Here is a 23,035-nt window from a genome sequence, read left to right on the forward strand (position 1 = left end):
CCTGTAGATAGTTGAGACAGGAAAGGTATTTCTAGAAGTCAATTCAGATCTTTAGGCCAGATTATCTGGGCCAAATTATCATCTAGGGTTTTCCTTTCTGTTGAATTTCTAGGGATTCCTTAAAGAATTATAGTTAGGTGGGCTGCATCCATATAACTATAGGTTTTGGCAGCATTCATGGACTGCCGATCTGTAGTGAAGTATTCATTCACTGCATGGATATGGTGGGACTCAGTTAAAATGTAATAAAGCCATATGAAAACAATTGCTAATAAAAATGCTAAGTGTTATGGACATATGCAGTTGTATGTGGAGGAAAGGAAATTTTTCCACAGTGTCCTTTAGTTTCTTTCTCATTCTTTCTCATAAATCTTTTCAGTGACTTGCCTTCAGAGAGCTTGTTCCTTTGTGTCCCCAAAGGCCCTCCTTTCTTGAGCATTATATAGACTCAGCAGTACTGATAGCAGTTATGGACCAGGGCCAAGTTCATAAATCTAGATTACAAAAATGACCAGTGGGCAAATTAAATGGATTTTCTTTTAAGTGGCTTTTAGTTGTCTCCTTCAATAAAGGAATGCTTTGCTCCAGATGTCCTTTCAAGCTTGGCCTGATTGTTTCAGTGCTGTGGGGAACATACTGGAAATGTCCACCTCAAGACCTCTGAGGGTGAGGCTGAAGAATGACTGTGTTCACTCTCTGTTGCAGGGTCTTTGCCTGAAACCAGTCAGACTGAAGCAGCAAGCAAAGCCCCAGAGCAGCAGTGTGCTTCCCAGCTTCCCTCTGCAGCAGGGAAAAGCAGAAAGAGGCTGAAGTCTCAAGAGATGCGCTTGCAGGAACATTTGCCATTCCTTTGTCCAGGAGGGCTGCGTAGAAGATACTGGTGAGAGTTTGATGTCTTACAAGCTCCTTCAGCTGTTCTGGCATTGACACTTGGGGTTTCTCTATCCACCTTCTGTTTTTTGTAATACGTCATGAGCTAAGGGTGTGTGCCCCTCCTGTCTTTCTTATGGGCTGTGTCCCAAGGACAGGTTGGGGTTTTTTGTTTCCTTTGTCCAATATCGACATTTACTGCTTTCTCCTGCCACTGTCACAGGGCTTCTGTGCCTTCTTGGAGTAATATCAAGTGTGCAGAGAAAAAGATGAGGATGGAGGAAAGTTCCCTGTCCCACTTCCTGTGTCCGGATTGGAGATCTGTAGTGTTAGTTACTCTCAGCTGTTTGCTGCAACAAATGTTTTTTGCATCTCTGAAAATGAAAGAGGATTCTTGTCTCTGCAGATCTGCTATAAGCTACTGTGTACCTGGTGGCTTTCTTTTAGAGAAGCATTGGTGTGCAGCATGCAGACATGCCAGAGTGAAACCCCACACAACTTGGATGTGAGAGAGGTGTTGCAGAAGTAAGGAGTCTGGAGTCTATTTCTGAGCAATCAAAGTTCTCAGTTGAAGTATTTTTCTTTAATTTAGTTAATTTATTGAGGTCTTAGGTGCCATTTCCTATTAGTAGGTTAAAAGGTGAAACACAAATCCTGGGAAAATGCATACTTTTCCAGGTTTTGGGACACCTGTTAAATGGACCTGGTGAATATAAGTAAAATAGAGCAAAAAATTTTTAAACATGAAGGTAGTCCCTGTTTAAATCAGTGTTTTGTTTCTGAACTGTTTTATTGAAAATTCCTCAGAGCATAACCTGTTTCATACTGGGAAATTCTGGGCCAGTAACTTTAAGCTACCTTATATGGATGTCAGCAGCAGATCTTACTATGTGAAATACACTGCCTTAAGCACACTTGTGCCATGTGCAGCCTCTGTTATGACATTTCTCAAGACTTAGCTATTTTGTTTGTTTTTCATTTCCAGCAAAGACGAGATTAAGACAGAAGATGTCTCCGAGGAGGGTCCAGCAGAAGACACAATTGAAGATCTTGATGTCGTTGGTACAGACCAGGTAAATCTGTCTGGTTTTCCAGCTCTGAGGACAGCTGTAGTTGAGGTGGGTGAATGTCAGGTCAGAGTCTCCTGGGTAGCTATGTAGCAGCAAATGTGGTTGCTCTTTTATGGCCCTTTTCAGGACGAGAAAAGGGGGGATGCCCTCTTCCCTTTCCAGCTGCAACTGTAGTTTTGTCCTTCAGCTTGATCTACATTTTAGAGGCAATCCTCATTGTAGCATCTAGACATCCTTAGGTCATTCATAAGGATTGAATGTCACTTAGGATGCATTAAGGAGGAGGATCCCTTTTCTTTTTTCCAATGCTGTGAAGATTCTTTATTAAGAGCCATTTGCTGCAGTTGCTTCGTGTTACTGACACATTGCAGAGATGGCACTGCTGCGTGGCCTGCAGGGAGTATCTGCTTCAGAAATGGTGTCTGCATTGTGCTCTTTGGATTGAAAGACTTGGAATGTGTCTGATCACTGGACAGCCCTGGGCTCTTGCTGCAGTATCCCATGTTACTTGCCCTTTAACAGTCAAGGCTGTTGGGCAGATTAAATTGTCCCTGAACAATCCGGGAATTTGAAGGGAAGCATGAGAACATTGTGGGCTTGGAGTGGCAACCAGCATAGCCAGGGGCTTGTCTCCTGGGCACTGATTGCCTTTGGGATCCAAGTTTGGCAGAGCTGCAGCTGTCTGCCTGGGTTTCAGCTCGACCCTGGACTGGATTCTTTCAGCAGGGAAGCACTTTCAGCCCTAGTTCCAGATGCCTTGCTGTCCCAGTGGAGTTGCCAAAAATTGACGCCTTGAGAGGCTACCTAGAACAGAGGCTAGACAGAGTTAAAAGAATGAAGTAGGTATTTATTAAAAAGGCCTTCAAAGGATACGCCTTAGGCAGTACAAGAGCCTGGCCGTGGCTACACCCAAGATGGATGATGGGTCATGTGTTTTCACACTTTTATAAGTTTGGGTCCATTTACAGATTGGGGTTAATTGTCCAATTACAGCTTCAGGTTATAAAGCCCCATCCTCCCAGATTGGTCTCCTCAATTTGCCATTGTTTATACTTCTTTGGGCCTGAAGCTGCAAGACCGTCCTTGGTTCTCAGCTGGAAAAGAATTGTTTTGTCTAACTACACCGTGAAGAGAACTTGGGAACACTTTATATATATATATTTATATATATATATATATATGTATTTTTATATATATATATATAAAGTTCAGTTACATACTAATGCAGTACAGAATCTGAAAAATATGAAAGCTAAAATTTAAGGCATCACTTTGGGCCAGTGGAGTGCAAGGGCTCAGAGAGGATGTTGTACATCAGGGGCTTGTGGAATGATTGTACAAAGAAAGGGGGGGAAAGAAAGGCCATGATTTTTCCTGTGCTGCAGCCAATCACAACCCTTCTGCCCCCTAAAGGTTTCTGTGTCAGCCACTACAGGGTGCTGAGCAGTTCCTTCAAATTTTTCTCCTGTATTTTCCCCTGCTCTCTGCACTTCAGAACATGACTCAGTGTTTGGCAGACAGTATTTTTGCAGTTAGTCAGGCAACCCCTTTATTTCCTGCGACTCTGGTTATCTGGGATCTAACAACCACATTCAGACTTCACATGATTTTTGTCTTATTTAAATGAGTTTTCGCTGTAAAGCCCAGCCAATGTTTTTTTAACATATGGTGGGCTTTTATTTTTTAAAGAAGACTAGAAGGAGAAAAAAGGGACTACTATCTTTTCTTTCAGTCATATGCATGTTAAAATGTAGCGTTTGGCCCACTTACTTGAAACAGCTCCTACTGAAGATAGATAATAGAAGAATTTAACTCCATGGACAAAGATCAGAGCCATAAGAAATTGCACTACTTATGCATCATGGTGCCTTTTCCTGTAGTACCTTTTCTCGGCTTTTTGGGGCATGGAAATGCTTCTTTCCTTTTCTGGAAGCTGTAGTTTTTTATAAGAACTGGCTTAATGGTTAGATGCTACACTGTTACTGAGATTCCTTATGGGCTCTTACATGGAGTCATAGTAGAGGACTGACTTAATCTCTTTTTTCTTGTGATGTAGGACAGTTAAGACACTGAGGATGAACAGAAGTGAAGCACACGCTATGTTTTTCCTGCAAATCATTTAACTTGTCAATGTGGTGTGAGAGCATCAACTGAGGTGGCAGGAGACATGGATCAAGATGTCTCTGTGCCCATGGGCATCCACCCAGAACCAGTTTGTAGCACTATGGTTGATTTCTCACCATTGCTGGTTGTGGGTGTTACTGATGTGGCTGCTGCAGTTCTAGGGTTGGGCCTTCTGAGCATCATTACTCAGCTGCATCCTGATCCTTGATGCTGCCTTGGAAAAGCTTGCAGCTGGGGGATTAGAATCAGGGTATTGACAAACACTGAATCAAAGACACTGTGAAACAGGTGAGACAAGCTTGTTTGAAGCATGTGGGGGCAGTGCTCTGCTGGCCATGTTCTTTACTGTTTGAGATCTGTGTGTTTCCTTGCACGTGGTGCAGGGGAGAAAGGAGCCCAACTGTGAACACTGGGACCTGCTGGGTGATGGCAAGTGCCATTTCCTGCCTGTAAAATGGAAAACCTGCATCAATCAATCATCTGAAAGTACTTCTGAATTCCATTGCTTAGAGGTCTATAAACATCAGGACACGTTCCTGGGGAACTTGTGTCAAGGCTTCAAAGTAACAAAGAAACAGTGGACCAGCTGACTATTTTCCTCTGGAAGAAGTCCTTCGTACAGTGATCGTGTGGTGTTTACTTGGAAAAACCCTGGAAAGACAATGTAAATAGACTGCAAATATGGCCATTCAAAAATAGGGGATTTTTGCACTAAGAATTTGGAAATTATCTTCACGCAAGGGTGTTGCAGTGGCAATAGGCTGGGGAGTGCAGGCTGCTTTCCCTGACCCTTCTCACTGCTACCTGGAATTGTACATTGAAGTAATCATAGCAGCTTTATTTTTAATATATATATATATATATTTTGGATTGTAACTGTGTAAAATAAACTACAGAACTATTGCTACAGAATGTGTAAGTGATACTCCCACACCATCTCTGGAGAAAGAATGGCAGTAATGTGTGCTGGCCTTTGCATTTGTTGTGTTATTCCACAGGCTGAGCATGGAGATGAAGATGGAATTGAAAGCCATGACTGTTGCTCAGGTATTGGTTACACTGAAGTGGCCACAGTGAATCCATGATTTTCCTCGTGCAGAGTTGTGTGTGCAGGCTGACACAGGGGAGGTACCACTCCCCACATCATGTGGCTCTCAGGTTTCCCTATGATTCCATCAATAACTGCCCCTACCTGGATTGGCGACTGATGTTTCCCTCATCCAGCTGTGCATGATTTGTGGATCTAGGCTTAAGCACTCACCAGGTAGGCAAAATACAGCTTGACTAGGAGAATAGTTATACCTGGAACTACATCAAGCATATGGATACTTTAATTTTTGTAACAATGGGCTGGGGATGGGAATTACCCTGCAGAGGCAAGGTCCAGTAATCCTCATAAGCTCATGTATTTTAAGAAAAAGGACTTCTACAGTAAGAGGATGGTATGTTCTACTTAGGAAAGAAGGGACTTAGCACAGGTATAATAGAGTGCAGGCTTGAACAAGTAGTTCATTAAATACAAAGTGTCAACAGCTATAGGTTCTGCAGAAGAGATCGACTCTGCACCATAGTGCTGTGTGACAGATGTGTCACTGCATGCTGGGAAAGTCTGTGGCTGTTCACTGCCCACTTACATGCCCCCTTCTTAAGAAGGGTTTTAGGGTAGGAAACATCAGATGTTCAGGCTCATCCTCTGGAAAGGCAGTTGGTCATCCTGTCCCTGAGGGAAAAGAGCTTAACAGAAATGCTCTATCTTTACTGTTTAAAAGCCCCAAACCAAAGTGGGCAGTTAGTGAAAGGTATCCAGCCAATCCTAGAGAAATGTGACACTGGTGAGTCTCTATTATAACTGGAATAATAAACCAAAATCCTTCAAATGGTATTAAAATTACTTCACCAGCACTTCAGCAATGAGTTTCTTGTGTAGGAGTGTAGGTTTCTGCAGGAGCTGGTGTGAGGAGTTGAGCACAACAGGTTTTTCCCAGCTGCTCAGCAAGTACTTTCTTTTGGATGAAGGAAAACCTGATAGAGGCTGTCTGCTTTGAATATGCAGCTTGTTGTAATTACCCAATCAGACTGCATACCTATGTAACCTATCCTATGGTGAATGGTTCTTTAATAGTAAGACATAAATTGTGTGCAGTATGTAAAAATTAGAACTGTTAAATTACATGTATGAAAATCTTTATTTGAAAATACAAACATGTTTTTTAAACATTTTAAAAGATCTACACTGCAACCAGAAAAATAACTTACATCTTTTTGTACATTTTTTCCCCAACAAAACCTGTTTAACAGTTAAGAGTGAGGCAACAATTTCAAGCTGCTGTGACACTGATGAATATCCATGGAATGTGTCAATAGCAAACAAGCAAAGGGGAGGACAGACAAAAGCACTGAATGCCCACAACAAATTAGTGCACATCACTGATCAAGTAACATTTATACAAAGGATTTAAAAAAAAAATTGGTTCCTTCTGCATGAATTAACACAACCATTTTGGATCAAGTATGAACACTCAGACTTCACTGTTAAATAATCTTTTTATGATGAACATCAACAAAAAGACAGTTTAAAAGGGCATGCAAAATTGAAGTTGGGGCAAACAAGGACTACACAGAGAAGAAAAACAACTTATCTTGGGTGCTCACTTTAGTGTATTCTAATATGCACAGCTTGTCAAACAAAACTCTGCTTGTAAATGAGCACTGAACTGCACACTCATTGTCATGTCTCTTCCTTGCCAAGGCATAAAACCTAAAAGAGGGCTGTCTATGAGCATGAGCACATTGCAGGTGTAAATTGTGTCCTTACCTCCCAAACCAGGACAGAAATACCTGTTCACAGGTGAGATGGAGATGGTCAGTGCACCACACATCAGCTTCAAGAGAATTATACAGTTCTCTTAAAAGCAGTAGATTACTTTTCTCTTAAGTCAAATATTGTTATTCTTCCAAAAAGGAATTATGCAACATCTGTAAATAAATATTTTAATCTATTTTACAAACGATAAACTATTGAATAAATACAAAAATCTCATCATTCCATATAAATGCACTTCTTTTACTTAAAAGGTAGTGTAATGATTAGGTATTTTTAGCACAAAACTAAGCTGACTTCCTGGAAACAAACCTCACTGAAATGTATCAGTGTGTAGCAGACCTGCTGCAGACTGTCCCTTCTCTTCTGCAAGTGCTGACCATAAGTAACCTCTACTCAAAATCCTCATCATAGTCATATTCATCCAAGTCTACATCAGCCAGATGGGAAGGCATTTCAAAAAATGGTCTTTTCTCCATTTGGTACTTTAGAACACTGGCCTTCTGATGGTCTACAGGATTCAGTTCTGCTTCATACCTAGAAGCAGACAAAAAAAAATAAAGTGAAAGAGTCTAACTATGCCAGGGAGTGCCTAAGTATTGGAACACTAACATGCCAGATACAGGAAGAACATACTTTCCAGTATTTTGTAATAAAGATAATCAGAACAGCACCAGGGTTCTGTAATAATTCCCTGAATTTAAGTTAGCTTACTCTCCTATTGCATGCCAAACTCTCCAGTATGAAATGCAGCTCTACTGAAAAGTTTCAAAGCACATACTGACACACAGCTCCAGTGGAGTACTCATAAGCTAGAAATGGTCAAATGCAAGACTTTAAGTACTTGCCAGAAACATCTCAAGTTCTTTTCAAGAAAGCTGAAGTGAGGCTTAGTTAGGAAGAATGAAATGCAGCTGCAGTAGGTATGATAAAAGAGAAGGAATACTGGACTGAGGGTCTTACTGCCATGTGCATGAGCACCAGGAAGCAATAGCAACCATGCTTTTAAGAGCAGATGCTGAAAGCAGAACCCAGCTGTTAACCCAGAAATATTGATAACCACCTGCTGCTGATGCAGATGAATAGATGGATAATGAAATATAAGTTTAACTAATTCAAGCCAGTGAAGGCTGGTATTTAAAAAAGGTTAGCTTCAACACTTTAGGTGGGATCAATCTATAATTCATAGCTTTTAAAATATCCCACAAAGTCTCTATGGAGATGGTAGCAGATTAAAAAACTGACCATTTCCTGGGTTAGGGTGACTCAAGTCATGCATATATTCCCAACCACTATTTAATTTCATCACATGTTTTTTTTCATCTACTTAACAGGACTGTGCAGACAATGAGCTTTAGATACTGCAGTTCTTGTTATTTAAAATTGATTTATAAAAGCATTATGTGCTCATCAGTTGTTCTTTCAGAGAAAGACATAGGGCAAAGAAGAGTTAAATACTAAGAATCCACTCTGAACACTAAAATAGAGCAGGACCTTAGGTTTTTCCCATGAGTTCACCACTGATTTAAACAGAAAGCAAAAGTCATCTGGAAGTTCAATTCACCAAGTCACAAATTTACAAACAAGAGCTTGTAAAGATGCATATTCTAGAATAAGAGTTTTGGCTCTCACATGTATACTTGGTAGTCTCATACACCAATAATTACATATTTTTGAGAAGGATGTGTTTTTTAAATGAAGGATAGTGGTGGTGAGGCTCTACTTCAGTAGAGGATTCATATAAATGGTCCTGCTGCATTCTTACCCGTCATTCCACTGGTCACTTGCTGCCTCTTCTGCTACCAAGATATCATATTCTTCAGCAGCATATTTCTCCCAGTCAGAGACCTCTTGACTTTCACCTTCACCATCCTAAACAAATCATGTTACATGTTACACAAAACAGTATTAATTGCTAAGCCCATAGCTGTAAAGACTTCTAAAGCTTCATACTCACCCGCAACATAGAAAACTGATCCTTCTGTTCATGGTCAAGGTATTTTTCAATGTTGAAAAAAGTATCAAAGAACACATTTGTCAACTTACATTGCTTTAAATCATGCAGAGTAATTTTTCCTGTAAAGAAGATTATGAGATAAGATTAGAGATAAAATTATTAGAGCTGAAGTTACCCTTTCTCAAAAGTAGAGGAATCAAAAGGTACATTATCATTAAATTACTCAATCTTCAATCTTCAATCATCAATCATCATTGCTCAACATTTGTCACTGATCCTCAAAGCAATGGGAGAGATGCAAACAGATGAAATGCATACCTAGAGATGTGTCCTTCAAAGTGTACAAAACTTATAAATGGTTCAGATTTTTTCCTTGCTGTGGTTGTCATATCCCACAGCCTGTCAGTGTGTTGGAGTGAGATGCTGTCTTACCTCCCTTAGCTATTAAAAATCATTTAAGGTATTAGTTTAAGCTTCCTCAACAGATAAAAGTCTCCAGTGAGTTAGCCATTCCTTCCCAAGGAGTGCTTGGGTAGCAGGTAGGAATGTCCTATGGCAGCAGCCCTCTCCCCTGACTTGAGCAGACAAATATATGACAGAGATGACAGTGTATGACTATGCTTCATACAGATGAATTTTTCATAGAGTCAAGATTGCCACACTTGTCCAGTCTGATCAATATTTACTGCCTGAGAGGAAAGCTAAATGCTCAGAGGTGTTTTGTTTGATTTTTATAGTGTGATACTTTAAAGACTCAAATCGATGGATGTGTTAAGCATTAGAAGTATTTGTCAGGTTGCTCAGAAATGTTACCTTATTTCAAAGCTGAATATTGAAGCTTCTGCAGAAAGGCTAAAAAATATGAGGTACACAAGGGAAGACAGATGACTATCCTTAAAACTCTCCTTTATTGATTCACCTGGAATACAGACAGTCTTCCATTGTTAATCAAATAGGAATTAACTGAAGATATTCTGGAAGAGTTCGATAAAAGCCAGACTTGGAACTCAGTATTTCCTCAGCATACTTTCCGAGCCTCTAACGAAGTGTAGCTCAAGGACATCACAGGGAAGCAAAATCCAAATTCCATTTGTACATGGTTGCCACACTTGCATCTGTCATGAAGGGCCCTGGTGTGTTCTGCCTGGCTTTTAGCTGGTGCTCCAGAACGACACAAATGCCCTGTGGCACCTGTGCCCTATCTGTCAGACCCACACAGATGTCTGATGCACTACGCCATCTCAAGTGGCAGCAGCTCTCCACAACCAAGCAAATGATTTGAATCCTAGTTACATAAGCTCCCAGTTTAAGTAAGACTCCTATATTTGGTTCATTGATATGCTCTCCAGTTTCCATTTATTGCATTTATGGGAGCTTAGACACTTAACACTCATGTAGATGTCTACCATTGTCTCTCAAACACCAACAAAACAGGAGTAAAATTTAAGTAATTAATTCAGGTCTCCAAAAATTAAAGTTTGCTTTTTTTGTACAAAGAGCATTCTATAGAAACGATATCACAGTTTAGGCATAACTTTATGAAAGTGTCTTCTTTTGCTTCAAAAAGTGAAACATGAGTTTATGCTGCTAGTTTTGTTATAGAAAACCGGAATATTTTTTCTTAATCCATCTTTTTTACAAAAAAAAATAAAATATTGACTCTTCTCAACTGGCTTTCATTCTTGTTACCCTGAATAACTCATCTTGGCTGTGTTTGGTAGCCTTCTTTTATCATCCTTATGACATAGAGGAGATACATCAATCTTGTTTTGTTTTAAGTGCAGAACAGAAATATTATTATGAATGATTTTCAAAATAATAATAGTAGTCTGGAAGGGAACTACTGAGCTCAGGATTGTGAGCAACCATATAACAGAAATGTGCTTCTCAGAGCTTGCCTCACTTCATTTTAAATGCCCCCTAGCCCCCAGGCATAACACAATGTTGGTCTAAGACTTCATTCCACTGATACTAGGAATGGAGCTTTCAGATGATTCACACTTAATATTCCTTTTTGTTTTACAATTTTTTTATCTGCATTTAGAGATGTATTTTCACTAAGAAAATCCATTTTAACTTGTTTAAATAAGAATATCAAGCTTTACATTCTAGTTTTCAGCCATTTCAATTCTCTCAGCATGCAAAAAAATCACATCTCAATAAATGACAAGTGTCTTTAAAAAAAATTAAGCTTCTTGTAATTTAAATAATCTTAATACTAGAAAGAAAGTAAGCACAACTTACTAATTGATTGTCTAATCATAATTGTATAGAACATGATGCTCACTTCTTAATATTTTTTCAGGTGTAAAATGTAAACTGAAGTTTCATCACCTAAAGATGATACAATGTCAAATGCAGGAGAGTAGAATGCAGCTCTAGAAAAGTTCAGATGGGTGTAAAAAATACCCAAAAACTCAGAACAGTTTATTTTTCTGTTAATTTTAAGCCTCTTGTCATGCATTTCCTAAGGGCAGCTTAGGCTTCTAATGTAAAATAAGTTTAAGAGGTCTAAGAGACAAACACTGTTTTGAAACGGTTCCCTCCAGAGAAACTCAATTGAATGAGCACTGGAAGAGGTGAGAAATGAGCGAACCATCAAGAGGTTTCCTGAGAGCCTCACCTCAGCTAGATAGTGACAAGGTTTTACTTAAGACTAAATGTTGCTACAAGCACAAAATGAAAGCTGACAAGGAATTTTAAAGCAGCATATTACATTTTAGTATGGAAAGAATGCCTGCCTGCTGTTGGAAGACTGATCAATTATTAATCTTTAACAGACTTCAGTGAAAAGACAACCTCAAGGCATTTTATTTGTATGACCAACCAAGTGCTCTTAAGGCTGCACTAACTCCTAAATCCAGGGAAACACAAGTTAGAGATGGAAAAGGCGTTAATTACCTTCATGTTGTGGCTTTACAAGATCCAGCATCTGGCACAGACAGTCTTCAAATGGCAAAGGTTCTATGGCCATGTTATCTAATTTTTGGCACTGTTCTTCATAAAAATATTCCAATTCATACATAGACAAAGCACCATCCCCATCAAGATCCATGCAGCGGAACCAGTATTCAATGCTGAAATTCAGTCATTAACAGCAAAGAGACAAACTTACTACAGAATTTCAAGAATTCATGTTGACTTTCTCAAAGGAAAAACTAGACTTAAGAGCACATTCCACTAATCCATGGAAAGTCATTAAACACCACTTACTGTGATAAGACTTGCTGGTATTTGCTATGCCATCCATTAATGCATTTGAAAACACATTTGTTAGTGGTAAGGAGAAGACAGTTTTACATAAAAATAAATCAAGGGAGACAATGAAAAATTGAATTGTACATGAAAATTTCAATATTTTGGGTATGTTCCCATATTGAACAAGCTAGTGACATATCACATGATCACATATCAGTACCATACAGTTAATAGTAGCTGCACAGCTTCCCAAAGTTACTGGCATCATGAAACAGCTGCAACATCCATAAAATATGTCCCTGTTCATAAATAGACCACTATGAAACAGTGAAATAGACCACAACTTATGAAACAATAACACTGAATTAGCCTCTTAAAAAATCACTAAAGTAGACTTCTACAGCTACAACAACAGGAGACACTGATAAACAAGGATGGTGCAAAGAACTGGGCAAGTTTTCTACTCATGTTTTCATAGTCTAGCTTCTTCCATTAGAGTTGCAGCTGTTCACCAGTGGTCCCCATTTAAAGGCTGGAAAAACAAAGTCAGTTTTTATTTCTGCTGAAACAAACTAATTCTTACCTAGTTGGTGTTTTCTTGTCCTCTTCAGATATCAAAAACCAGACGAAATCAGCGTAGCTAATCTTCCCATCTTTTTGTGCTTTTCTTCCTCTTGAAGGCCAATGAGGAAAAAGATAGAAAATTCATTTTAGAACACCTAGCTTTTACTAACCAAAATTAAGGATTGTTTTCCTTGTTGGTATTAACTATTTACTCCTAAACGATCCAGCGTTCATAAGGTGTTTAATTGTTAACGGAAGAGCCATCTTGAATAATTTTTGATGATATATTATATACAAGTACATATGCTTTTTAGAATTTTTGTTCAAGTAGAAGTGATGAGAACTTAAAAGCTTTACAGAACTCCAGTAGCTAAAAGTTTTTGAATGGAAACATGAAGGTAAAAATGAAATAGAAATATCCAGGAAGTGTCCATGGCAAGAACATAATTGTCTGTTTCTACTCTCATAACTGCAGCAACCAAATAAGTTGCACATAGTCAACCTGTCTAGTAAAAAGTCAGATCGGAAGTTCCTAGACATACTACATTTCAATAATGAAATTCATTTTTTGCTGTTTTATCTTCAAGATGTTTGGGAAAATATGGTATATGTTTTGTCTTGCCCAAGAGACTCAGATAAAGGAGTAAGCTCTAGACGTATGCCTGGTAAATCTCTCATTTCAGCTTTTATTTCTGTTTATCAAGATGCCTTCCATCTCAGATACTGTGCTAGGAAACCTTTCAAAAGTTAATAAAATGCCATAAATACAAAAGAGGAAGTCAATCCCAAGGGGAGAAATGAAGAGTAACTGTCAAAAGTCTGAATTAACTCAACTGGAGGCATTTTTGTAAGTTTATTGATGCAATAAGCATTGATTTTACAATTAGTACTTAAAAGCTCAATTCTCCTTGGACATTTTGCAGGTTTGAAGGATGGAAAAAGAATGATGATAACATTTCTTCTTTCTTCATTTCCAGTCCTGCTAAGTCATACAATATCCAGTGGCCAGTGTTCATATGGGTAAAGAGAGTGAAGAACTTGAACTGTGCCAAAGGTTCCAAGACCTCTCCAGTACTACTAGAGTTTAAACTACAATACTAAATCTTGAAATTTAGTATTACTGCTCCTTTGTGAGGGGAGCTATCTTGTACCCTTGGAATACCACACCATTTAACAAGCAAAAATTAAATTTGATTTAGATCAGCATACAAAATAAGTACCTTGTTACTGCTCCTGAGAAGATGCGCTCTATCATCCTAGTTGAAATTGCTGTGAAGAAAAGTTTGAAACAGTGTCAACTCTATGCAAGTTATTGCTTGCTTTATATTGTGTTGTTGAAGAGTTTACTGGAACTCTTATATACACAGATCAGTGAGAAAGATCAAGTGCAGTTCTCATTAATCCCTTTGAGTCCTTTTAGAGAGGATCACTTAACAGAAATTCCCCAAAGCAAAGCTAAAACCACCCAGCTTTGAATTCGAACTTAATGCAGAAATAATAATAAAATTGTAATACAGGTAATAAAATTGGCTGATTAATAAAACTGCATTTCCCAGTTATTTGACATGTAAATCATATTTTCCATTGGCATTAAGTTTTACATGACATTGGCAAAGAGTCAAACCAGAACTGGCACGATCATACATAATAAACATACCTTTCTGATTCTGACAGGGGTCTATTTTTGACATGGTTTTGACCCATGTTTCTATTTTGAAACCATTTCAGGGATTTTAGAGACATGTCTGAACTGAGCACTACCTTTGTAAAGGATATTCAATTTATCCTTAATAATTTGCAAAATTAAATTACAGGTGGCACTGTATTAGTTGTGCTTGCTTTCTAAAATGTACTAACTTAATAGAGCAGCCACACAAATGAAAGCAGTTTTCCTTTCTCACTGTCTTAAGCATAGTCAAACTTTAGCAGGCAAATTTTCAGAAGCAATCAGAATTGTGTTTATCCTTTTTAACGTGGGATAATACTCCATAATCACTTTGTGCTTAAGTAAGCTTTCTGGTCCTGAAAGGAACACTGTTAAGATGGACACGAGGCACCTAAAAAGAGCCCAAACAGTTCCATACAAGATACAAGAATATTTAAAATAGGAACAAGTGTGCACGATTACAGAGTCATGGTCATTGCATATTATATATTCAGCAAATGTAAACCTGCTAACTAGTGCTAAATAGTATTAAACCAAAACACACTACAGCTGAGTTAGCAAAACTCCAAAATAAGCCAAGTACCTGAAGGTATGTTTGCCTTTTCTACTCTTTCTATACCTTGCCATAAAATAATGCTACTTGAATAATATCAGTAAAATCGATTGTGTTTAGCAATCCAAAATTGCTAAATAAAACAATTTAAATACACCAACACTTAAGAGATATTTCTTCTACTTCTCTGTCAAGATCAGAGTTCAAATTCAGAACTTTCCTCGAATGTGGTATTCATAGATGCAAAGTAGCATCACAGATAACTTGTCCTGCTTTAGTTCACTGAGTCAGCAGGACCAGCTACAGCAACAGAAACCAGCCTTGGCATCAAACCATTTCCTCAACTCAAAGTTTACAGGTCATTTAATACATGTAAACAAAGATGCTTCGTTTGTCATACCATAATCATTATGTCGAGCTAAATCCTTCCGATCAATATAGAGGTCATGGTCTGTATCCAGCTCCCAAAATTTGCAATAGATAACATAAAAATGTTCATATGAGAAGTACTCTGTCAGCTGGTTAATATCAGCTTCTTCTTCCAATAATGCCACATTCTATTATCAGAAGGATAAACAGAACATATTAAAGAGTTTGTAAGACATTTATTTGTTGAATGATCTGAGTTCTCATAACCAAGTTAGTATCTAATGCTATTTCAGTGGAACAATTTTTGTTTTCAGGGACAATGCACACCATACAGTGTGACAGTGAAACTGAAGACTGAGTAGATTGGACCAACTTCTGCTACACACATTTACATGTATACAGCTCTAGATATAAAAAATTACATTTAAACATATTCTAATGTATGAGAATTAATGCAATTGGGTCTTCATTACTTCTTGGAAAAGTAAGAAATTCTATTTATGTTACTCCTTTAAGCCTTTAGTTAATGCAGTTTTAAAACTTAAATTTTAAACTTATTTTTAGTTTTAAACTAGAAATATCTGTCTCACAAAATTTTAGGTATTATGTACCTGCAAAAAGTTGCTTTTCCTGAGCTCATTACAAGTTATTTTCCCAGACCAGGACCTATTTACTGTATAAAATATTCTCTGTATGACCTGCAAGAAAGAGAAAATGGAAAGAAGCTTTAGCTGTGGTAATTAAATATCCATCCAAATATTTCTCAAAGATGTCTTAGTAGAGCTGCATTAGAGAGCTCCATCTTTCCTCTACTTCTATTGTTCTCATTAGCTAGAATTTCTCATTTGTCATATTATCCACTCTTTCTACATCTAAACTCATCTAGATCAGTTTTATTCCAATGCTCCAGTAGCTATATCTCATCCAGTAATGTTGCAGAACGCTCATATGTTATCCAAAATATGCATATTGGTGATTTCACTACCTCAAGTCTTTCACATCTAAAGGATATAATCAAATGAACCTATTAAAGTATCTTATTACTTCACATTTAAAGACCTGCATTTGCTATAAGACTGTTTTACTTCATAACTGAATTTACAGAAATAGAATTGGGACTATTTAAGGATCAGAGTACAGCAGATGCTATTTCTGAAGTCTACAAACCAACAAATCTACATCTGGCAAATACTTCCTGCAGGTGCAGAGAGAATGTTTTTCCCCATTTAACTTCATTCTATTTGGAAGTTCCTTGGAAAAAAATCCCCTGTTAATAGCATTAGATGTAGTACATTAATATTTTCCAAGTGAAGAACAAAAAAACCCAAACCAAATCAAAACAAACAAACCAACAATAACAAGTGCCATAACTGATACTGGAAACAGAAACAAATGCATCCAGTTGAGTATCCAACACTCTTTTTTACATGTACATCAACTCAATGATCTTACAGGTCTTCTCCAAACTAATGGTTCTATGGCTACTTTGGACAACTCATGCATTCGGTATAATTTTCTTGGGTTTAGTTTACAAACTAAAGACTTGAAAATATGATTTTTCTGCTACTTAACTGAATTCAGTATTCTCCTCGATTAGTTTGACTTAAGACAACCAGATGTACATTTCAAGTCAGTCATTCACCACTAAACAAAAAAAAAAATAAAATCAAACCAAACAAACACCCCCCCAAAACAACAAAAAAGCCAGACAAAAAAGCCTAAAAATATTATGAACAATAACTGCTCAATAAGTGGTGATTGATTATACCTGCTAATTGGCAAGACTCAGTATTGCATGTGTAGTGTTTCATTTGTAAGAAAGCCGTTACTAACTAAAATCTCCATCTCTTTAGGAACCCCTTTCCTGCAATTAATATGTCCTCCCAACTACAAGCTAAGCTTTTATCACTTCAGACTTTAATTGCAGTAAATCAATAGTTTCAACTTACCAATCATTTTTAAATTACAAATAGAAGAGTAATGTACTGATGAAATTTTGAAAGAAAGCTTAAACTGTAGAGCAGCAAGCTCCTCAGTGCTTACTTCAAACAAGAACAGCTGGTTCAATGACTCTAGACAGAAGAATAGATTATCCTGCTTCTGAAACTTAATTAACTTAATTCCAATTGTGAGTTCAAGGAAGGCCCATTTTTGGCTTATACTACAAAGCACTTTTTTCTAAAAAGGTTTTTGCCTTAGCTTTGCAACTTAATCCATCTGCATGTCATTATCTCATCTGTTATACATTTAACTGGTCTAAAAATAAAAACAAAATTGAATGTTTGGTAAAGACAACTAGGAACAGACTTAAACTGTTCTCTAAAGCCAACTGATGCAGACTATAAGCAAATTGTCAGAGAATTGCCTTTACTATTCTGCAGAGTGCTTTCTCAGAAGGGAGAAGAAATGGTGCAATACAGAGACTATTATTTCAAGAACTCATCATTCAGGTATGCACCTAACATCCTGGCAGAATAAACGTAGTACCTCATTTGTCACAGCAAACATTTTTAACTTATTTCAGCTCTGTCTTGGCCTTATGTAACTAATCTGACCACTAGACTGACCATCAAACCTATACCATATCTTTGCAGACAGAACAGATTGCTTTCTTGGCTTACATGTGTGCTAAAGAGATGTATGCAATGTATATGCATATACACATACATATAGGTAGGCGTATACAAAAAGCCAGCAGAAGAATGGCTCACTGGTTTGCAACTGGAGGTATCCTTCAGACAAAACTTCATGTAGCAAGGTTAAGCTAACTGAATACAGGTATGAATGGCTTCTTTCATCATAGGTAAAATAATCTATTCTTATCATTAATAACTTGCAGGACAGAATTTTAGAAGACTGTAACAAGCTCAGTTGATCAAAGCATGGTGCAAATAATGTCAAAGTTGTGGGTTTGATCCCTGTATGGACCATTCACTTAAGAGTTAGACTTGAATCCTTTTGGGTTCCTTCCAACTCAGAATATTCTGTGATTCTGTGAACAGTTATGCCATCCTAAAATATAGCAAGAAAAAGGCAGAGTGCTTCTGCCATTTCTTAATCTGCAGAATGGCATTCCAAATGTTGATATTTTCATACTAGCTTACTTTCTGATTCAACAGCAATCTTTTGATTAAACACCAGTTTCTAGTGAAGACTACACTAAATTTTATTAATAAAATACTTTCATACTAATTTATTCAATATTGCTAGACTCAGACCTACTCAAATAAGCTGTTCCTCCAAAGAAAAGTAACTGGAAATGGCAGGACCTTTTCTTTCCTACCGTTCTTCAGGACAGGCAGCAAGCTTTCACAATTTTAAACAGAGCAGGCTTTGATATAACCAAGAATCCATTAAGAAAGAAAACAACTCACAGGCAGAATAATTCCTTCAATCACAACTGACAAGAAGGTCCTGTGAGCTCAGGTAATCATTATAACAAGAAGCAAAACCTAATGCAGCAGGACAGACTTGATAGGCCAGCAAGTCTCTGTAAGAAGGATGTAACGAACAAAACCCAAACGCTCTCAAAAAAAACCTTCCACAATTTTAACCTGGGTCAAAGTATAAGATGGATAAAAGATGATCAATGTTGCATTTTTTTTTTTTTGTTGGAGAATATTCATTAAGCTAGTTTTCACATGCACAAAGAAAGTGAACTGAATGTCATTTTGAAGAATTTTAATCTTTCGAGACTTCAGTGGAATTGACTGTCTAGTCTACAGTTGAGTCTAATATCACTGATTTTTCCCTTGGGTACAGAACAAATACTTCAGTCACATAACCCTGGGAAGACAGAAATGAAACTTTTCATGTATAAAACCTTCCTTGGAAGAAAAGTCCCCAGAGAGAAAAGTGCCAAGCAGCTTCAATATTATCATTATTTCACTTAATACTGAACATAATCATATTAATATAGATGTTTCATTCAAGATTTCATTTAATTAATCCCAGACTAAGGTCAGGATTCTAATGAATGCAGTCTACAGCCACAGTCAAGTGTTTCAGATAACAGCCTGCTCTTCCATTTAATGTTCGTTAACTTATCCAACACTATTACAACTCACTGCTTCTCTTATTAGTATTAAATTCAGCAATTCCTTACAAATGTTAAGAAGAACTATCATGCTTAAGAAAGACTCTTTTTCCACAAGATTTCTAGTTGTGTAGAAATGAAGACTGACAGCCTACTCTAACTCTACTCTTCCCAAGGGATAAAGTTGCTCAGACATATTGACTAATCTTAATTTTGATTTTCTCAGTTAACCAAAAAATAGCTTTTCCAGATACAAATCACTTACTGTTGTAATATACCGAGAATGGAATTCAGATGCTTCTTTTAAAAATGAAAGGCCTGGATGACTGTTCACCACATCCTACAAAAAAAAAAAAAAAATTGAATAATATCCCAAGGAGTATTCATTAGTGACCATATAAGACAATTAGCAAAGAATAGCACACCTGCTTCCTTAACCAGAACAGTTCAAATTAACAACCCAAATCACCTAGGCATCAGACAAAAAACACTACAAAGCCTTTTAAAAATAAAATTATCTTTTAAATAAATCAGATAAACAAAAGCTTTACTATATTTCAGTGAAGTTAATTTAGGTTTTATTCAGTCATTTCTATAGCTTTCTGCTGCTCTTCCAACAAAGATTTACTAGGTTTTGAATTCATATCCCACTTCTTTGCTGTCCAAAGGCCTATCCTGACTTATACAACTTTAACTGCCTTCTGAAACATAAAAGATTCCAAAACATGTGCTATTCCTACAATTAATTTTAAATCTTACCATGGCGCTTTAAAAAGACCTCACCTCATACAAAATGATTAACTGTAAAATAAGTCACTCACTAGCGTCTTAGTGGATCATGCAAAGTCAGTTGACCTAAATATTATCAATGACCTTTAATGATGACCATGAAAAAGTATGTTTAGTTCAAACAACTCAGGGCTTTGCCAGTTCATAATTTTATTACATTCCTAGAAATAGTTTCAGTTGCAATTTACTTGTAAAAAAGGAATGAAGTCTTCTTGCACCAAGTAGTTACATCCAGGGTTCATCAGAAGGTGAACAAACTTCGCAGCATCATCATAGCAGGTCTGTAGTACTCTGAAATGTAAATTTTTCCACTTAATATTCTACACAGAAAGTTGCTCATGCTACCTCATGCAGGCATCCTAGAGCAAGGTCTATGAAACAGTATTTATTCAAAAGTTCATTACAAACATCAAACCATGCTCCAAGTGAACTTATCAAAGCAGTAAATTTATGTTAAAGGAGGTGGGTATACCACGTAATTGATTACATGAAAGGACAATTTAAAGTTAGAATTAGAGAAGAACTAGAAATAAAAAGCACTTTGTCCAGAACTGGCATCTACAAGTAAGGCCCATGGTTTTCATTTTTCTTATGAGCTGTCAGTAATTTACCAAACATTTTAAAATCTATAAACCCTGTAAATGAAGACTTGTTTATATTAAAATATTAAAGTATTATTTAGTTACATTTTCCCATGTACAAGTTTGCTGACAATGGTTGATTATGGGAAAGTGTTTTATTCCCTTTTATAGTCAGGATCACATTCAGAGCTTAAAATACCACATTTTAATGAAAAAAAAATGCAGTACTTCTAAAAAAATGTAATCTACTTACTTCCGCCACATTGCAACAAATTTATGAACTGACACATATCCTGTTCGTTCACCTCCAGCACAATAAAACAAAGGACCTTTCCAGTAAAGTGGGCATTCACAAGCCTACAATTAAAGTATACATCAAGTCAATTTATTGATTGCTTATCTGAGGGCTACTCTTTCATTTATCCTTCAAAAATTATAAATATTAAGAAAGCATTGGGAAGAGATATTTTAAAAAACAATTTGTTGACACCAGCTCCACCTTCTGAAATAATCCATTTAAAACAATGCTTTTAGACTGCTTTAGACTGAAATCCAAAAGTGGAGAGCAAAACACAGGGCAACTTGTAGCATTCCTGATAAACCAACAGAGTCACATGTCTGTCTGTCCATGTTCCAAGCAGCTGAACAGAGTCCATCTTAAGTGCTGCTCAAGAGCTGGATATCTTTAAGCTAAGCTCAAGACAGCACACTTACAGACCTTCTGAACTGGAGCAAATTGACATTTGTCTGGCTCAGAGGATGGCTCAATTCATGTACATCTTTGCATGTGCACAGCACATCCTCTATCCAATTCTAAGGAGCAGGCCAGCCTGCCCTGAGCAGCAGTATTTTGCTTTAGGGTACTCAACAGCTACACATTCCCAACTCCAATGTGACCATGTGCACCTAAGGTCCAAGCGTCTGCAGCTGTCACAGCCAAGAGCCTAATTTTCCTAAAACTGATTCCAGCTGGGAGCAGTCAGACAAACTGGCATCCCCAAGGATCTCCAAAGAGACTGTGAACTGCAAGATGTGTACGGTCACTGGTGTGAAAGTACAATTACTTCTCATGCAATAGTTTAACTAGTACTTCAAACAAATTAAAAAAAGTGGTTTTGATGAATACTGTCCTCAGACAGTATTCTTCAGGAAGGTGTCTTTCATCACTGAATTGTAGGTAACTAGACCTTTTGCCCTTCCTTGCTGTCCCTACCTCCTTACTTCTATGCTGGAAGGAGCTGTGGAAGACAGGGATCCTATCATTCAGCTTAGCAGTAAGGTTTTGGTGAGGCAAACCCCCAGTCCTGCTCTTGTGAGCAGTCACAGTTTCTATTTTCTAGACCCTGGACAAAGTGACAGGAACATGGATGAGTACCATACTCATCACCAAGACCATGACCTGCAGTGCGATTTCAAGCATTGATTCAATATAACAAAATGGAAATTTAAGTTTATTTTAACTAGCTTATTGTCCGTAAACTTATACAGAAGTTTAAAAATAACTGCTGCTTTCTAAGCTAAGTATCTTATCACTCTGCTGTAACTCTAAATTAGCTCTTCAGGAATAACTTGAGAGCTATAATCTCAGGTTACCGAAACATTCTGTCTTTACCAGTGTCTTTACAACAGAGGTTCAGCAGAATGAGAAAAAAACCTCAACCTCTGTGAATATCTGAAAACAAAATATATATTAGCAATTTTTTTGCCTTAACTCTCTTGGTCAATATGGAATGGAGAACAACATACAACATTGTTCTTTAGTATTTGGTTGTTTATGCAGTAAAAAGAGTAGTTCAAGTTTTGGTTTAATGTTTTGTTTCTTTTTATAAGGTCATTTGATACACATTTAATGCAGAAATTTCCACAGAACTGTGTTATCAACAATGCAGAATATCATTAAATACTAATGTGTGGGAGATAGAAACACACAATACAAGAAAACCAAGCACACAGAACTCATCTTTCCTTTCCATAGGACTACAGTATGAAAAGAAGATGGCCAGCAAGTTCTCACCTTTGCAACCTTACCCATGTCTTCTAATGTTGCCCTCTCATTTGGAAATTCAGAAAAAGTTTTCTCTATTTTGGCAATCACAGCATCTATATTCACTTTTTCCTTAGGACATCCTCGAGGAAAATAAAAAGTTGGAATGTTTTGACTATGTGATGGTGGCAAAGTTTCTTCTTTCTTTGTTTGAACCTAAATAGATAAAGACACATGTGGCAGTCAAGTACAATGAAATCACAGTCCTCCACAGATGACTTAAATCTCTTGGTATTCTATGTTTCAACACACCTTCAAAAAGATTTCAGATTATAAATTGAATAAACTATTACAAAATAAGAGCACATTGAAGAAATTGAGTATTTCCAAAAACGGTCATTTAGAGAAGCTCTTTAGGATGTTAAGTATTTAATAAAAACAACTTCAATCCTC

General features: G+C 37.2%; 2 protein-coding genes across 5 annotated transcripts in view; one reads left to right on the forward strand and one right to left on the reverse strand.

Moving 5' to 3' along the window:
• The window catches only part of LOC102113412 (cohesin subunit SA-2-like), a 59,110-nt gene extending 53,155 nt beyond the window's left edge, over nt 1-5,955 (forward strand). For all 3 annotated transcript variants that reach the window (XM_088051643.1, XM_014252209.2, XM_088051644.1), the window contains 3 exons: nt 706-880; nt 1,856-1,943; nt 3,997-5,955. In XM_088051643.1, the coding sequence (XP_087907769.1) occupies nt 706-880; nt 1,856-1,943; nt 3,997-4,005 (272 nt within the window). In that variant the 3' untranslated portion in view covers nt 4,006-5,955. The remainder of the gene's footprint in view (nt 1-705; nt 881-1,855; nt 1,944-3,996) is intronic.
• A 276-nt stretch (nt 5,956-6,231) lies between these two features.
• Nucleotides 6,232-23,035, reverse strand: part of PPP2R3B (protein phosphatase 2 regulatory subunit B''beta) — a 43,347-nt gene continuing 26,543 nt past the window's right edge. For both annotated transcript variants that reach the window (XM_014258989.2, XM_005516500.3), the window contains 12 exons: nt 22,613-22,798; nt 20,852-20,955; nt 20,206-20,308; nt 19,494-19,568; nt 15,804-15,890; nt 15,224-15,380; nt 13,825-13,873; nt 12,624-12,713; nt 11,744-11,919; nt 8,843-8,961; nt 8,651-8,757; nt 6,232-7,422 (listed from right to left, as the gene is read on the reverse strand). In XM_014258989.2, coding sequence (XP_014114464.1) covers nt 7,278-7,422; nt 8,651-8,757; nt 8,843-8,961; nt 11,744-11,919; nt 12,624-12,713; nt 13,825-13,873; nt 15,224-15,380; nt 15,804-15,890; nt 19,494-19,568; nt 20,206-20,308; nt 20,852-20,955; nt 22,613-22,798 — 1,398 coding nt within the window. In that variant the 3' untranslated portion in view covers nt 6,232-7,277. The remainder of the gene's footprint in view (nt 7,423-8,650; nt 8,758-8,842; nt 8,962-11,743; nt 11,920-12,623; nt 12,714-13,824; nt 13,874-15,223; nt 15,381-15,803; nt 15,891-19,493; nt 19,569-20,205; nt 20,309-20,851; nt 20,956-22,612; nt 22,799-23,035) is intronic.

Source organism: Pseudopodoces humilis, chromosome 2, assembly GCF_049639895.1.
Source record: "Pseudopodoces humilis isolate 2021_Gansu_Grassland_sample_001 chromosome 2, ASM4963989v1, whole genome shotgun sequence".
Lineage (NCBI taxonomy): Eukaryota > Metazoa > Chordata > Aves > Passeriformes > Paridae > Pseudopodoces > Pseudopodoces humilis.